The 18,579-nt window shown below is 39.2% G+C and overlaps 1 protein-coding gene across 2 annotated transcripts in view; it reads right to left on the bottom strand.

The window, feature by feature from the left end:
- unc5ca (unc-5 netrin receptor Ca) overlaps positions 1 to 18,579 on the bottom strand; it is a 184,581-nt gene that overhangs the window by 3,989 nt on the left and 162,013 nt on the right. For both annotated transcript variants that reach the window (XM_084945472.1, XM_084945473.1), the window contains 8 exons: positions 15,473 to 15,690; positions 13,862 to 13,997; positions 13,208 to 13,295; positions 9,666 to 9,834; positions 7,056 to 7,289; positions 5,355 to 5,504; positions 4,951 to 5,115; positions 1,629 to 1,807 (listed from right to left, as the gene is read on the bottom strand). In XM_084945472.1, the coding sequence (XP_084801598.1) occupies positions 1,629 to 1,807; positions 4,951 to 5,115; positions 5,355 to 5,504; positions 7,056 to 7,289; positions 9,666 to 9,834; positions 13,208 to 13,295; positions 13,862 to 13,997; positions 15,473 to 15,690 (1,339 nt within the window). The remainder of the gene's footprint in view (positions 1 to 1,628; positions 1,808 to 4,950; positions 5,116 to 5,354; positions 5,505 to 7,055; positions 7,290 to 9,665; positions 9,835 to 13,207; positions 13,296 to 13,861; positions 13,998 to 15,472; positions 15,691 to 18,579) is intronic.

Below are 18,579 nucleotides of genomic sequence, written 5' to 3'. Positions count from 1 at the left end.
TAATGATTGATGCTGAATATTTTATCAGCCCATGTGGGATGTGTGATGCAAAAAAAAAGCTTTTTAATGTGAAATTCTAAGTGCATAACATATAATATAAAACATTCTGAAACTTCTATTTAACAAGGTGATTAATTATTTCCCTCTTCAAGACTTGAGACTATCGCACAATAAAGCAGCACAGACAGAAGAACTTACTATAAAGAAATACACTTTATCGGGTCCTCTATAGTATACCATTTGCTATCAGCTGTGGTGTAAGGAAGCATAAATGAAATTTGACAGGTTAATTTCCTTTTTTTTTTGGACATTTTTATTACCTATGTTCACTTCAAAATATTTTAGACAAATGTGGGGGAAGAAAATGTTATTGCATTAGAACTAAACCGTGGCGAGTCAAAGTACACAGTGGCTGCAGAGGAAAAGTCTGAGACATCTGTGACAAAAATCTCAATTTCTTCTTTGAAGTGCAAAAGCCAGAGATTGAGCTTCACGGGGTAAAACCGAAGCTTTTTGTTCTTCTGTAAATCCTGTGATTGTACTGTTGGCATACTCTGGCGAGCTTTGGTGCTGTTTAAATGCAACCACAAACATCCCTTCATCCCCATACTCCTCATTTTAATCGGTTTCTCTTCTTACAGACTTTCTTAATTTTTCACAGTTCTCTCGTTCAAAACGTCTAATAAATAAATTCCTATTACTTTCTCTCCAACTTTGTTTCCCTTTGTTTCATGTTCTGCATCAGACTCCATCTGCCTGCAGTATGCGATAAGGAGTATCCTGCTGTTAAATGAACTCGACAGCTAAGATTGGCCTTTTCTTTTTTGTGTGAGTTTCCAGCATTTGTTTTAAAGCCATTTCACTGCATTGGATCAAAACTCCTAAACTTCCTGAGTGTTTCTGCGTGTGCCAGAGTGGGTACACTTGAGGTCTCATCATTTATATATACATGAAAAGGTTATGTAAGGAATAATGACTGTGACCGCAGATCGTGAGTAACACTAAGAAGTAAAATGGAAATGACGTAGCAGCCACTAGAGCAGAGGGGAGAGAAGATGATACTCCTTTGTTAGACCTTTTCATCGTGGTCCTTTTGAAGAGTACCTTTTTAAGTGGAAATGTGGAAGTAAACAACAATTTGGCTAGCTTTTTCGCCCACTGATGAGGAATATTTGGTGCCCACAGCAACACACTGCTTCATGAGCTGGCTGCCTGCTGGGACAATGATGTGCACTTGTGCCCAATTATCCTCTCAATATCTGGCTATGCTTCGATAGCTGCTGGTAAACGAACCTCCAGTCTAAATCATTAGAACACACATCTGCACACAGAGTTTCTGCGGATGTTACCTGTGAGTTAAATCCAAAGAGGAAATGTCCTTTTAATTTACTAATCAGGAGTCCAGCATTGCTGCTTTGCCCAAGAGAGATTCTGAAGAGATGCAGTTTCAAAATACTGAAAGGTGTTCAAGGACTTGATCAGTTAATTTCTACTGAAGTGCAACAAGTGATTCTCTGTGATTTTCTTCTGGTGAAGAGATGAAACAGGCTATTATTAAGCCCGAATGAGGACTCAAATCAAGTAAAACAACTAAGAGAAGCATCCATAAAACAAATGCCAAGTGTCACCTGTCAAGGTTGAGTTTGTGGGCCAGCATCCTCCAGTCATTGCCTCTGGTCTGTGGTGCATCCAGGCTTCCACACAACTTCTGTCTGATGGATAAAGGAATCCGAAAGGCGTTGGGCCCCACTAAAGTTGTAATATTACTGGCAGGGTCCATCAGGGATGTGTCTATACAGTGGACCTCCTGAAAAGACAGAAAGAAACTGGTCAGTTGTTATTTTAAAGGCTCCCTCTCTCTCTTTGTTTGTGTAATTCCAGCAAGCTTGAAAGTCAATATTTGGTATGGCCACCTTTATTCTTCAACAGATTTTGAAGTCTCTTATGCAAGCTTTCTTGTAATTTCTTTAAGTAGTCTTCAAGAATAGTTTTCCTGGCATTCTGAAGAAGATTCAAAGCTCTTCTTTGGATGTTGGCTGTCTTTTGTTCCAGTCAAGATGTTTTAGCCATGCTGCTTCAATAATGTTGAGGTCCGAGCTCTGAAGAGGCCAGTCCATAAGTGACAGAGTTCCACTGTGTGTTTCTCTATCCAGGTATGCTTTCAGTGTATTGGCAGGGCATTTGGGATCAATCTCATGCTGAAAAATGAAGCCAATCAGATGCTTTCCACTTGATACTGCATAGAGGGTCAATCAATGTCTGATGGTACTCTTCTGTTTTCAGTTTTGATAAGATCCCCGACATCGCTAGTTGTAGCACTAGTTGCACATGCTGATAATGATCTGAAGCAAAGATTTAAAATTTGCTTTCACCACTACATAAAACCCATGGTGAGACTGTTTCAGTGAACAGCAGGTGAATCAACTGGGAAGACAGATGCATCTCTCAGGTCCTGTGTGTCCTATTTGTTGTTGTTTTTTTGGCCTACAACTTCTTTTGTTCTTTACTTTCCTCAGTTTTTTTGAGGACAAACTGTACATCATCGAATCACGCCAAATTTTCCGGTAATAGTTTTTTTTTGCGAATCACCTTATTGGTGCATAAATACCATTTTCTGCCTGTTAAACTGGTTGGGATTTTTCAGAGTTTAAACAAATGAAATGAGGGAAATGAGTTTTTGTGACAGGCTGATAGTGACAAAGTGCCTAAAGGTACAATTCAAAATTGTTTTTTGCTAATTTGTCTGTTATGTCTAGTCACAACACTGCTTCTTCCCCTGATGCCTGTTTGGGCTTGAATAAAGCCTGGAGATGTTGCTCTGCCTCCTGGGAAGCAAACAGAAAGAAATAGTGGCTCAAGACTTTTGCACAAAAGTGCTTCAGCTTTAAAATGCAGTTATTCATTAAGAGAAATGTTGTCGTATTCTCAGACTCATACAGTACATCTTTTGCAATAGTGACACAGGATGGGGATGGTTCTATAGACGAAAATGTGCATTTACGTAAGAACCATGAAGAAGATCAATTCATCATATTTCCAGTTCACCCACATCTCCGCCTGGCTGTCTCTATTTGCTGCTTGCCTTTGGTGTGACCAATTACATTTGGTGTCTCCTAAGTAATGCAAGAGTGTAACAAACACAAAAATCTGCTCCCGAGCACTCTCTCCTCTCAATGTCAATCCCTGTCTCTTTTCTAAACCTTCATCCCATTAATCTGCCACTCCTGGGTTGAAAGGAGGCAGCAGCCTAATGAATGTTGCTTGGCAGAGGGAAACAACAACAGCCACTGTTGATGTGAATGATTACTATTTACTGCATCTACTTAGCCTCAATTTATGGCAGAAAGCTCTCTGCTGCTGGAGACTGAATGACTGATGCAACAGGACATTTCTGTTGAAATAATGCTTTAAATCTGCTTTGCTTTTCATTGTTTAACATTGTTGAGGATCTACAACATTTTGCTTAATGTGCAGCACACACAAACAGACATGGAGTTAAAGTACTTAGATGTTTAGCTCCAGCTGTCAAATGTGACCCAGGTTAGATCAAAGTAGTTATGTAATGGCTTATTTCAAATGGACCGCAACTTAAAATTTTAAATCTGTTGCAATAGCACACAGTTGCCACAAAATCAAATCCACTGTGCAAATTTACATAAACGGTGTCATTGTCCAAATACTTGACCTAACTATATCAAAAACATCAGTATCTGCGTTTTCTTGCAAAACTAAAGCACAGAACTGCCAAGCAGAAACTGTGACTTTTAGACTTTTCAAATTAGATCACAAAGTTGATTATAATTATATATTTTTAATGATTTTTAAAAAAGAAACTGTCAAATATTCATTTCAGTATTGCCCTAGAAGTCTGCTATCAGCTGGGTATAGTATGGACTGGATGATTTAAAAGTGATGCAAGGGTGGTTGATAGATGTGTGGCTGCTTCTGCGAATCTAGGCAGTATTGCCTTTATAAATGGAGAAATATGACTATTCTTTCATCATCTGATGTTTAAATATTCTTTACACTATGGTGTCATTTTCATTAACCTCAAAGAAATGTCTTTTCTGGGTTACACTTTATTTACAATGTTGTGCTCAGCAAGTACTGCTGAGGAACACTGAACATGTGGAACTCTTGCCGCTATTCCAAAAATACTTTAGCAAATAGTAAAAGAAAAATAAGAGAAACATCCATTCTTCTAAGCCACTTTACCTTACCTACAAAAAAAGAGAAAAAAACATTCTAAAGTACAGTGCTATTACCCTGACCACCATGGGAGAATTTGAAGCCGTTACATTTAAAAAGAATGGACTGACCTCCGACCAAAGCCATTCACACACAGACATGCACACATTCAGTGACTTCATGGTAAAATGGCCTAGCAAAATCAAAGAGGAGTTATTCAACTTGTGTTGTGTGACCTCTAACCCTAGTGTGAATGACTGAACAGAGTCACAGAACTATAGCAGAAACCCTGACTGTCTGACAGACAGTGAAAAAACTTAGTGACTTTAGGACCTTTTGTACAAGAATGTAGAAGTTAGGAAGCAAGGATGTAGAAAGAAATGTCTCTCTCTCTCTGTATTACTCATTCAGCATGTTTCAGCATGTATTAGTTTATTCCATCCCTGGCCAGTGGGAGTTAATGTTGCTGTTTGCAGCTATCTTGCACATGCAAGCAGTATAAACTGTGTTATAGCGCTTTTGATGTATGTAAATGTTAAATTAAATGAAGCGCTTTCTTCAAGCGATGCACACACAGACACACTACGACGTAAACCCATGATACATGATACATCCGGGGCAATTTTAGGGTTTAGTATCTTGCCCAGGTAGCCTACCCTGCGGCATGCAGATTGTAGGAAATGGGGATCGAACCAACAACATTCTGATTAGTGGACAGCACACAGTCGCCCCCAATATATATGCAAATTTCTACAAGCTTACCTCCTCCAATGTGTTGCTGAGCTGAAAGATCTGTCCTTCTCCTTCTACCTGCCGTACACACAGTTTGCAGCTGATTTCTGTGGTGGCTGGACTTAATCTCTCCAGGGTGAAGGTACAGTGAAGAGTTCTCTGACTGCCACTCCAAACCTGGTAGAATGGGATCTCCTACAGCATGCACAAACGTAGAAAATAAATACATGTTTTTTCAAAAATCATTTTTCCAGGTAAATGCACCAGTACTACTGCTTTCCAGAATTTAACAATAAAAACATAACTTTAGCATCTAAAATGTGGACTTTTCTCCATATTTGTAAATTTTGTGACCATTTGAGGTCATAAATGATTTTGGTGCCTGTATAGAATTGTTACATTTCAAAGTGCATCTACATGTGTATCCCTCTTACCTGATATTTTGCAATGAGTTTGCTCTTCCAATGTGTGCTTGGCACGTCATGGATGGACAGCCTCAGATTATGTGTGCTGTCCTTAAAGTTCAGCGTCTTTGGCTCATCCAGAAGCTTTCCTCCCATCTGGGTCTCCATCTGAAGAACCTCCTACACAAAACCCCACATAAAGAAATAACAACTTTATATTTACTCTCCAGGTTTCCCTCTTCATCTCACTCACTGGACCATTTTTCATACATTAGAGAATGTATAAGACCTTTGATTTAATTTGCAAAATTACTGCACATAAGGCACCATAAAACATCTAAAATGCATTAAAGATTTAATGAGATATCATCACACATCTCCATGCTTGTATGTCCTGATTTTAAGCAAAGCTTTGCTTTGCTAAACGCACTGAACTGAAAAGACACATTAAGAGGCTCAATAAAACCCTTGATTAATAATGCCCCACCAGTCAATGTACTGCTGTTTTGAGATATGAGGAAATGAAGCATATCTTTAATGCAATATGGTAAAATTTAATTACTTCTATTGGCATTAAAAGATGACTTCAGTGTATCATATTGCTTACACTCTGGGCTTTAATACACTAAAAGAATAAACCTATTACAAATGATTACATTTTCATCTTTGATGATGGTTGTTGCATCTAGTTTTAAATTCAGCAATAAAGCCTGTCTAGCTTCAAAGGATGAAGGATGAGAAAGGACAACCTCACTCCAGATCTAAAGGTGAAGCAAAGTACTTATTGTGGATTGTTTGTTACAACACACTGTGTTTGATTTCAATATAAAAATGACACTCTCCATTCATTGTTTAGCCAATTGTGCAGGGAAGAAAACACTACGAAAGTACCAAAGTTATTTTTTATTTTGTGGGGATTTTTACTGACCCTAATAAAAAAGACACCTGTATGTATTGTTGGGTAAGTTCACACCAAGAGAATACTACAGAATTATATCTGAGCCATATTAATTGGCTCTTGAAAATACACACAGAAGCACTCATTTATACTAAGTTATCCGTTTGAATTTTGATGCCTCCTACAACCTTTTCAAAATAATCAATTCCTCCAGCCGGCCTATCAATTATACTAAACAAAGTCCTCATCATTGGAAAAGAAAAGCACACCCCTGAACTCTCAATTAGAGCTACAATTGCTTGTTTGAACTGGTAAAACTAAGTGTTTTTTTATGTTTGTGCAAGAGTGTGCATGGCTGTGTGCCACTGACACTTGACTTAACATTGCATGCATAAATTACCACTGTTAATCTCCCATATCAGATGGTCCCTCCAGTGCTTTGAATTTGTTTGAATTCAGCAGCACTGCTGCTTTGACATTGCTTGACCCTGTGTTGTTTACTCCTTCTTAGCTCATTTCCAGAAGACAAGAGGTGCACAGAAGCTTCTATTTTCGACTCTGTGAAGCCCTTTCTGTTCAAATGCTTATATATACATTTCTTTTCAAATGTAAATTATCATGGAAGCATTTTAGTATGGGTAGTCCAAGAGAGAGCTAAATCTCTCACAGCACTAATAAATGCAGCAACCCTTTTAGCCGATAGTATCAAATGCCTTCGGTGTTATTCAAGGCACTGGGGATGAATATGTACTCTATTTATCTAATATGTCTATTAAAACACAAGTGGAAAAAATACTACTTGGCTTGGGATTTATTTAGCTTCAATTCTTTACCTTGAGTGCATCTTGAGTGTCATCCAGACAATAGACCCTGATGTGATAGTCCAAAGTTGTGCAGGAAACGGGCCCAAAAACAGCCAGCTTGAGCCTCTTGGCAGCTGCTTTGCCAATTGACTGGCCCACCAGGCAGTACGTCCCCAGTGTCTCTGTCAGAATGTGGCATGCCTCTGAGTCCATCTGCACATAGCAGGGGGTGGTGAAGTTTTCCTCTCCCACTACAACCACATCCTTCAGGAACCAGATACAAAAAAAGGGGAAAATGTTTTTTATACACAGTACCATTTTGTGCCTATGACGGGTGACTGTGATTGCAATGTTGGAAGTTCTGTTGAAATACCATGTGAGCCTTTACTCATCTCAATCAAAGAGTTCTTTCATTTAAGTAAGGCCACCTTTTAAATTAAATCCACGATAGTTGCTGTTGTCAAATTAAACTTAACACTTGCTCAATCTGTTTCATATTAAAACTGCTCCAGACATTCATAGGCTTAATTTCCTTTCTCATCTGAAGAGCTTTTTTTTAATTTTTCTTAGCAAAACGGTGGATTTAATCAGCATTAAACCTGAGATAAATGTCACAGTAGGATCACGTTGAGCAAAACTGCGTGACAACAGTGTTTGGCTTAAAACAATATAGGTGATCAATATAGAGCAGAGTATTGTTAAAGAGACCATGAAAATGTAGATTATTTGCAAAGTGAATTTACAAAGTGAGCCATGGTCTGGTTAATCTTGTTTTCCCACCTTTTTTTTTTTAGGGCTGTCCTTCGTTTGGTCATACAGACCACTATTGTTAAAAGCTGGCTGTTATTTGAGTACAGGCTTTATTTGAGAATTTACGGGCATTAAGCCACATTCTGTCTGTTAACATAACCTGACAGCACCTGCATTTGGAAGCTTTTCCACTAATGCAAACAGCCCATAAGTAAGCAAGGTTGCGGTTTATTTCAAATGCATTCCGCTCCTATAAACAGGTTTGTTTGCCGTTTTTGTTTTTATGCAAATTAAGTTAAGAGGTTTTCTTAACTCTAGAGGATTTTTAAAAGGTAAAAAAGGCACAGTTATTATTGTTGAGTTGTTACTTGCAAAAAGACAGTATGTGATGCACTGCTTGTAGTTTAACAACAAAAAAAGAAGGTTTTTCCAACACGCATGAATATAATACAGAATATAAATCTTTTTTAGCACACTGTAAGTGTATTTGCTGTATATACTCATAGAAGTACATCAGTGTGTACTTCGGGAGAATGATGAGACTTGGTTAAAGAGGTTGTCTGTGAAGTGTGTCCAATCCCGCTGTGGGATATCTGCTGGCTGTAGCTCATATCGTTTCTACAGTTCCCTGTCGCAGTCTGAGTTATGGTAAATCCATGCGTTTTTCTTGGTTAACGGAGGATGCGCAGGCTATCTGTGTTCTTATTATGTGACCACTGGATCCGCAATTAGTTGTGCAGATATCCATGTTTGCTTGTGTGACTCCGTTAACGTGTGATACAAATATTGAGTATTGAATCACAGTTCATGCGGGGTTGTGTTCCTACAGATGAGCTGAATCAATACAAAGAGGTCAGGAAGCAGTATGGTAGGAATCTGTTATTACTGGTAATCACAACTGTGGCTGCTCCCCCCTGATATGAGGGGAATTCAATTACCTTTCCTCTCACTCTTTTGGGGAAAACTTTGTGATGGGAAATGGATGTTCTACTGCAATAAAAGAAAAACAAATCGACTTCCTGATGAAATTCCACTTTTCATTTTTCTTGTTTTTTTTTTTTTTAACCACTCTGCACCGAGCCTCTCCTCTGAATCTCTCTCACTCTCACACGCACAAACGTGTACACACACACACACACACACACACACACACTCTTATGCATGGCTAATTGTGCAAAGACATTGTGTTGAGCTGTGATAAGCAACAGAAGACAGCATACGGGCGCCTTGTAGACACAGTGATGCTGCAAGACAGTCTTATCACCCACACCCACACACAAGGATGCACACATGCGCACACACACAGACACACGCAGTAGATTGCTGAGGTAGAGACTTCATGCTGAGAGACACGGGAGGAGGGAGGAAGAGAAGGATAGAAAAAAAGGAGAGATAGAAGCATAAGAAGAAAGATGAGAGAAGAGGAGGATGGCAGAAGCATAACAAATTGCTTCTGATAGGAGTCTTCAACCCCCTGCTTGTCTACTAGCCTGTAGGCAATTTCTGTTTACCAAATTTTCTCTCCTTCTCTCCATCTTTTCCTCTCTCTCGCTCACTGAATACACAGAGTGTATGTGTAATTCAGGTTATTCCTCTATATGCTGTGTGTGTACCGTGCAAATGACTGCATATCACTTACTTGGTTATGGCTGTGGGCAAGTTTGCCATTACTTTGTGTAAGCAATTATTTGCAGACTTTTTCACATTTAGAAAATTTTACTGTACACGTGCATCTCTGTGTATTCACATCCGTCAGAAATTTCAATTTCTCATTAGCTGGCAACACAGCGACAGCTTTTCTTTTCAAAAGCTGTATGTTGCAACTCTCTAAAAAACAGTGGAACATAAATAGTGCACACAAACAAAAAGGACACAAAGCTGAACGCTCACCTCCCATTCTCCCATGGCCAGCTGATTCTTCAGCTGTATGAGCCAGTCTTCCTGGACATTGTCAGCGCAGTGGTGGATGGTGAGAATCACTGGTCTGGTCAGCAGGGCTCCTGGAGGTCCACAGCTCACCACTGGGCTAAGAACTGTCTGGATGTCCTCTACTGGGGGTCTGTGAAACACAGATAACACTGAGGTGACACGACAGAAAAGAGCAACAGGAGGGCTGCGCTGTCGGATCCTAGCTACTGCGAGCTTCAATCGCACAAAGCTAAATTGGTTCCCTTCAGGTCTGTGTTTTGTTTTTACCTTGTTAATATTTTGGACAACTAAAGAATCTTCATATATTCTAATTCTATTCTAATCTTAATATATTGATACCCTTAAATAGTCCATATTCATTGTGGATAAAGGGAAATATTTTAAGCCTTTTTTTGCTCACAAAAATCGGAAAACTAGTATCTCAAATTTTTGGATTATGTAATTTTGAGTAAATTACTATTCAGTCAGTTTAAACACTGTGCATCTCTCTGTCTAACTGCGTACTCACAACCATAATTCTGGGGAAGCTTGCTGACTTGACAATTCTCCCGAAGGTGATTATCGACACTGTCCATAAGGAGGGTCACTGCTGAAAAGGCTGTCTGTTTGCAGAGCGCTGCATCGAAGTGTATTAATGGAAAGTTGACTGGAAGGAAAAGGTGCACAAGCAGCAGGGATCACCGTAGTCTTGAGAGGATTGTCAAGAAAAGTCAATTCGAGAACTTGAGAGAGCTTCACAAGGAGAGGACTGAGGCATCTACTCAGAGGCTTTAGAGCACTTCATGCTGCCATCTGCTGACAAGCTTAGCCGATTTCCTTTTGCAGCATGACTTGGCACCTGCACACACTGTCAAAAGTACAACCAACTGACCGTATTATTACAGTGCTCGATTGGCCAGCCGACGCACCTGACCTGAACTCCATAGATAATCTATGGAGTATTGTCAAAACGATGACAATGCACTTAAATAAAAAACACAGATAAGTCAAAGGTTACTATCAAAGCACCCTCAATGACACTTCAGCAAGGCCACAAACTGACTGCCTACATGCCACAAGCATTAATGCAGTAATTTGTGTTAAAGCAGTGTAGACTAAATTAAAATACTTTTCAGAATTGGACATGTGTGTATTGTAAATCCTTTTTTGATTGATCATAGAAAATAATCTAATAATATTATATACCAGGTTTCTGATTTTCATGCTATAAGCCAGCGGTCCCCAACCCCCGGGCCTCGGACCGGTACCGGTCCGTGAGTCGTTTGGTACCGGGCCGCGAGAGTCGAGGCTCAGGTGTGAAATGTATAGTTTTCAGGGTTTTTATCGGTTTTCAGCGTTATTTTGTTGTCGTTTTTATTGTTTACTCGGTTTTCCTGGGTCTTTTCACGTGTGTTATGAATAAATTTTCTTTTTTTCGGTACCGGTACTAGTTTTATTTTGTATTTATCCGCGACACCTTAAAGGCCGGTCCGTGAAAATAATGTCGGGCATAAACCGGTCCGTGGCGCAAAAAAGGTTGGGGACCGCTGCTATAAGCCATCATTATCATTAAAAACGTCTGTTTACCTTTTCAGTTGAATTAGGAAAAAAGAAAAAAACAAGTTTCCCACAATATTCAAATTTTTTGAGATGCACTAGTACAAAGCTGGACATTTACGTGTGAGGGGAATAGATTACCTTTGCATAGATGAGAAAACTTAGAGAACAGAAGAAAAACAGAGCAAAAACAAACTCTATTGGAGAATGATTTGTGTAGTCAGCCTCAGTTGGATTCAATAGCTTGCAGCTCACGGGGCAGAAAATAAAAAGCTACTAATCATACACTCTTGTGCTTTTTATACATCTAAATGTTGGAACCTCAAGCACTCACTAACTAATGTATGCCTCAGTACTGCAGCAGAAAACTTCAACATCCACAAGATCATACATAGCAGTCTCATTTGTAAACTGAAAATTGAAACCAGATACTTAAACAACACTTGCAGTAAACACAAAAAATATACAAGTCAAATGCCAGTACGATCCATTATCCCTCATCTTCCCGAAGCCATATATTGACTGTGAATGAGGCCATACAGATAGAGGAGATAGATCTAAATATTAACAATGTTTTTCTTCTGTTGTTTTTTTTTTTCAGCCCACCTTGTGTCAAGGGAGAGCTAATCCTTAGCAGTGTTATCGATTCAGCTGCTGGGGCTCATTATTGACTCATAAAGGGTTCACATGGGTAGAAAAAACAAAGATAAAAACAGTGGGAGTGAAACTATAGCACCCTTTTAACTACCTAATGCTGAGGTCACCCCTTAATGAATTACAGCTTTATTGATGTATGATGTTCTGTATCCTTTATCCAAATACAACAAGAGATGCTTTGACTTTTGTTTGTTGTTAATCTGACACCTTAGGCAAGGGTTGCTGAGGTAAGTAAAAGTAGCTATGTGATGTTCTGTGTAAACACAGAGGGCTGAAAACATGTTCGACTCTTAGAAATACTGCAGCATGTTGCACAGGGCCTAATTCTTATTGACTGCTGCTGATTGAAGAGACTGTAAAATGAGTGCATGGAACAACATACATGACTCAAACTGTGTCTTTCCATTGTCCATAGTCATTTGGACCCTCTTGGTTGTATTTATCCAGGTTTTAAGATTCCCATTTTAAAAACCCCTTCAAGTAAATATGAATGGATTTTGCTCCGTATTGATTCCAAGGTGAACATCAATTTTTAACCGAATCAAAATCAGTGTGCCTTGTCACTTTAACAAAGAGAGAGCGACCTACATGATGTATGTACTTTTTTTTTGGGGGGGGGGGGGGGGGGGGGTTATAGAACATGTAACAAGATTAAAGCATTCTCAAAAATAACCACTAATCTGTTAGTTATAGTCGTTGCAGTGATCTCTCTACATACGGTTTCAAAAGCTCTGTTCTTTGGCTTTATAATGTAGCATGAAGTTAAAACCAATCAGTTGGTCGCACAACGGTCTGCTGTAGTTTGGCATATTTCAAAGTAATGAATCTTAAGAGCCTTGCATTTAAATATAGTCCTGAATCAAAACCTGATTAACAATGTAAATTTAATGGATTAGTGTACAGATTAGGATGTTAAGTCTGTAGTAATTAATGTGTCAAATATTCCATTTTAAGCTGCTTAACTTAACTCTAATTCTGGTATTATAATATGCATTGTGCCACCAACTGACCTCTGCTGAATGAATCACAAAAAAGGTATATGTGAATACACTATAATATATCCCTTTCTTATAGATTGTAAGTCTGTGTCACACTATGAAAGCTTCCTCACACCGCCATACAAACAGCTACAAGAAGCCACTGATCTGGGCAGAGGCAGAGAAGTACAGACAAAGGAAACAAACAAACAAACCAACAAAAAAAGGACACAGAGGGAGATGCAGAGATGAAGAGAAAAATAAGGACAGCAGGGAACAATTGAAAGGAAACAGCCACAGAAAAGAAAATGGGGAAAGAGAGACAAAACCTACCTCAAGCTATCCTTCCTGTGCACAGTCACATACATTTCATACACCCTGCCCTGAGGAACAGCACCCGCTGGAACCAACAAACTGACTCCTGCAGGAGGAAGGACAGAGGAAGCAGAATGAATGAGTTTCATCACTGGATTTATCAATTTCACCATGCACAACAATTACTAAATGTGAAACCCATCATCACTTTATTAAGAAATGAATCATAATGATAATCTTTTTAAAGGCAACCCATGTAAAACCTTGTCTTAAATACTCCATTACAATGCAATATTTCACAGCCTTTGAAAGCTGCTTTTCATCAACAGGTCACACAACTCCACATTTTTACCTTAATACAGCTGCTGCTTTCCTTCTTTCTTTTTTTCCTTTAAAATCTTGGTTCATCACTAAATCATATGAATCTGACTGCAACAGTATCAACAAATGTACTTACACACGTAAGTATCTAATATAGTCAGAGGCCAGTAGAGGAAATATATCTGAATAAATCACTAAAACAAACATTGCCACATATTCTTAACTTCACTGTGATCGCTGTTACTGATTACTGTTACTAATCAGCAAAAAAAATGATACAACTCTCCCTGTTTGCTGTCTTGTCACTGCACAGGAACCATTTTTGCTGTTAAACACTTGTGGGAAGTTTACCAGAGTTGGGTACAATGAGGTGTCCTCCTTGGCTGTTGAAGGATCCATGAGCAGTACAGGAAGGATCTCGTGTTCGGGCCAAGCTCTGATTGCGAAGGTTCATGGTGTCACTGTTGTCCAACAGGGACTGAGTTACCTATGGTGATAAAAGAACAGCAACAGTGATATTAACAAAACATTACAGTATTGTATATGACACATGCTATTCAAATTGGCCTGGCATTTATATAGTATCTTCTAGTCTTACCAGCCACTCAAAGCACTTTATAGTACCAGCAACATTTACAGTGCTTTATCCTGTGCACTTTAAGTGTTTTGTTTATCTCATACCCAAGAGCTCAAGCTAACATGCATGTCCTAGGCCTGTAGATGGAAACCAAAGCTCCCAGAGAAAACCCACAGCAGCACAGGAAGAAGATGCACACTGTACACACTTACAAATCAGCAGAGCTACATTCACATTTGAAAACACTACTTTTTGAAAGCTCTGTTACACGTCTTTTAAACAAGAAGAACTTGAATAGATGCGTGACTCTTTCTGCAAACAATGTTAGAGTAACCATGTAATAAGTATCTTTTTTTAATAGACCTTTTATGTGGGCAGGCATTGTCCACCGTTATGCATAAAAGCAATATGCAAAAGCTTAAAGCGATAAGGGTGAATGAGGTTCAAAAATGCACAAGGAGAAAAAGAATGCAATGCGGTTTAAAGGATTGAATTCCTCTGAAAGACCTCGCGTCAGATCACATTAAATATGTAGCCTAAAGCAAAAACAAAACAAAACAAAGAAAAAGCAAAGATCTCATGAAAGTCCAGAAAAGCTTCACTGTGTCAATCTCATTTTTATTTTCGTCAGGACAAGAATTACAATGGAACTGTAATCGGTCCCTTTTCTTCTAAAATTTGACTTTATTGATCAATTATGCTTTTTACTTGCATAAGTTCCTTTTCTGTTCATTATGATGCCACAGGTAAGACCTCCATCTGCCTGGGGACGGGGGTGATGCATGATCACCTCAGGGTGAAATGTAAATGAAGGATTTGATATTCACTGTTTTACTCCAGCATCACACAAAGTTGAGAAGAACTAACGTCGCTAAACTAAGGATGAACACATCAGCCTATAAACAAAGAAAATAAATAATAAAAAAATCCACAAATTACCTTGGCAAGGTCAGTCATTAGACACAGCATACGATCAATTATAAAAAATCAAAAAAAAAAAGAAACAGATAAAATCATCAAAAGGTGGCAACTGATCTGTAGAGTTCAAAGATGGAGAGTTCAGCCCTCGTACTGCCTGAGGACAGGTGCTGTGATGAAACTGAGCGGTTTCATCTGTATTTGTGACAACTGACTCTAGTATGCATGCCATGTATTTGACAAAGCAGGGAGGAAAAGTGGGGCACTTAGCCGCATGTATACTAATGGTGTGCAGTGTCTTCATGTGACTGGGAAGACATGCGCAGCTGTGCTGTGCTGTAGAATCTCTCACACTGCTCTTGCAGATTAAATACAGACAGGAGGCAATAGCCTACTGTGATCACACAAAATGCTTTCAAGTAGAAAAAAGATACAAGATCAAGGATATTAGTGTTGGGCAACACTACCTTAGGAGACAGTTTAGACGTGAAGTCTCCTCCAAGGTCATCCTGAGGTGTGACCAGTCCAGAAGAGTTGTACACTTTGATCTTCAAGTTGGGAAGAGGATCCAGGAGAGGAGAGTTGGTCATTGGAATTTTGTCTGAAACATCATGAAGAGCATAGACTGGACCCCGATACATGGCAGCTGCATTTGTCAAGTCTGGCGGAGCAGTCAGCAAATCAGCTAGAGGGGTAAAATTGACAAAAGAAGAGAGACAGAAGCACGAGAGAATTTACAACATGATATCAGAGCGGTTCAGGGAAAAGACAGACCAGCTAAAGTAAATCTATGGTGTTGTATAGTGCAATGTGTGTGTGTGTGTGTGTGTGTGTGTGTGCGTGCGTGAAGCTGGGGACAGATGTGTAGAAGTTGTAGCAAGATCAGTGAGAAGGAAAAAGGGGGAGTAAGAAGAGTCAGTCAAGGCTGCTGATAAGCTATCAGTGTCTGGGATAATACATTGCTGTACACGGGGGCATGACCTGGCTGCATGAAGGACTAGTCATGGCTGCTGAACAGAGAGACAGAGAGAGCAAGAGACTTCTACTTCACCTCAAAAAACACTCAAATCTCCAGGAGTTAAACATGTGTATTATCAAAACTATCTCACAACACAACAGTTCAGTTTCAAGCTGTGCTATAAGCTCTTAAAACTCTCGTCAGAGTCTACTTTCTTCCAAACCGAAATAACAGTAGTGCGTATTTTTCAAAACATCACCATGTCTCATAAATAAATAGCAAACAGAGTGACATTCAACTTGTGTTAATACTCATCCATGTATCTATTTCCCACTATTTGGAATAGGTACAATACATAATATAAATTTATGTGATGATACACTATATGAACAATTTTAATGACATTATTAAAATCATCAGACTATGTTACTTTTGAAAATACACTGAATGCTGTCATTTCAATCATAATTCAGGCCAAAGGCACTTTGATCTTTGAATAACATTCAGAGCCTCTCATTTGTTTTTCATTAGTCATCACACGCTTCTGATTTACTACATCTTTCATTGTAGATGTAGTAAGTTACAAAGTCTCCCATAAACAAAGTAACTGTTTAACACACTATATTTAAAAAATTAGAAGTCTGTCACTTCTAATCAGTAAAATTCAAATGAATAAAAAAAAAACCCTATCCTTTGACTTGTATAGTTTGATCTGAGGCTGCAAAACGTGTTAGAGTCTTTGTATATCCTGATGTTTTTACCCTGCTCTTTCTTAAGCTGGCACAGCTGACGTATGCTAATGGAGGAATCTTGACTCTTTTGATGTATTGCAAGCAAACAAGCAGCCCACTTACACACAGAAGCACTGTCATAAATAAAACACTAGTGCATTGTCACAGGTTGGTACTACAAAAGCACTCGCACATGCAAATGTGCCTTGTGTACCAACAACACGAACACTATAAAGCACATACTGATACACACACCATAAACATGTGCCACATGCACTATACATGGGAAGGATAGGTAAGGCTCTCCTGTTGATTTCCTGTTGTGCTTATTGTGAAAAGGTTCATGCACACTACATCAATACTGTATGGTAATAAAAGTGAATGAGACACTGAATTATAGCTACAACCACCATAGCAACAGCAGGTTCACGCATGGCTTCTTTAGGATCCATACAGTACTGACCTATTGTTTTTTAATCACACAATTAATAGTTAAGTAATTACAAATGCTTTGATATTACTCACAGTAACAGCAATGTTTTGTCTGCTAGAATGTTAGCCTCAGTTCTTTTAGATAGTTCTGCTGACGGACATTTACTTAACTTCACCAAAGCCATTCAAGTGAATGTGCTTCGAGCAGCCCTGTAAAAGTTCTGTAGAACCATCTTGCTATAACCACGTTAGAAGCACAGAAGCTACCCTAAGGGCAGAAGCACAACAGAGCTTACTTCTACACAAACCCCTCTCAGAAAATTCTGCAAATATTCAAGATTTAATTGGGACTGAGATCACAAGAAGACCAGTCACCTATTAAGGAACAAATCCCGATTATTTTTTTGAGCTCAGACTCTGAAAACCTGTTGTTCTCTCTAAGAGTCCATCCATTCTAATTTTAAATTTCCTTCATTGTCACCCCCCACCACCACCACTAACATATATGCATGCACGCGCGCGCACACACACACACACACACACACACACACACACACACACACACACACACACACATCTGTTGCCTATCACTCTCTTCCTTTCTCTATCACCAGGCTGTTTACCCTTAAAGCCAGCGGGTATTCCTGCCAAATCATCCCTGCTGAAATTTAATTAACAACTAACAGAAAGCCAGAGAGAGAGAGCGAGAGAGCGAGAGAGTCAGAGAGAGAGAGTGAGAGAGCGAGAGAGTCAGAGAGAGAGAGAGAGAGAGAGAGAGAAACACGCTGGGACATAATTCTTCATTAATTGTAATCGGAAATGGTCCCTCAACACAGAGTGACATGCATCCTAATGTTTTACTGATAAAATGTCACACTGTCTCTACACATAGGAACAAGTTTACCCTTCTCCTGTCCACACACACATGCACAGTCATGCACAACCACTTTAGCTCACTGTTAACCAATTAGCACTGCACACCCTCATCACACTATGGTTTCAATGTTAATGTTCGGCCACAAATGAACACACCGTTAAATGACACCCTGAAATATTTGCAAATGTAACCCTTTTCAAAAATGCTTTTCATATGGAGACCATAAAGTGCAGCTGACTATGATGAAAACAGACTGAGCGTTTGCTTAGTTTCTTTTAGAGTGTGTCATTCAAAGTTGTGGAAATGTATGAATACATGTCTGGCTGTAGGATCTACTCGCTTCACGTAGGCGAACATTTACTGCGTTTGTGCAGGTCTGTGTTAAGAGATTTTAAATCAAGGTGTTTATGTCATTTCTTTCTACAAGAATAACCCGACCTAATGGCATCTTTGGACTGACACCTGATTAATACAAATTCCCTTCCTCTTCCTGGCTTTTCCAGTAAGCTTTTAACTCTGTGGACGTGTGCGGAGAGGAAGAAATGACAATACAGACAGCAGACAGTGAAATATAGC

Source organism: Perissodus microlepis, chromosome 12 (assembly GCF_051167445.1).
Source record: "Perissodus microlepis isolate ML-2025 ecotype Zambia chromosome 12, ASM5116744v1, whole genome shotgun sequence".
NCBI lineage: Eukaryota > Metazoa > Chordata > Actinopteri > Cichliformes > Cichlidae > Perissodus > Perissodus microlepis.
Note: the sequence above shows the minus strand (reverse complement) of the source record. Positions and strands in the feature narration are given on the sequence as shown.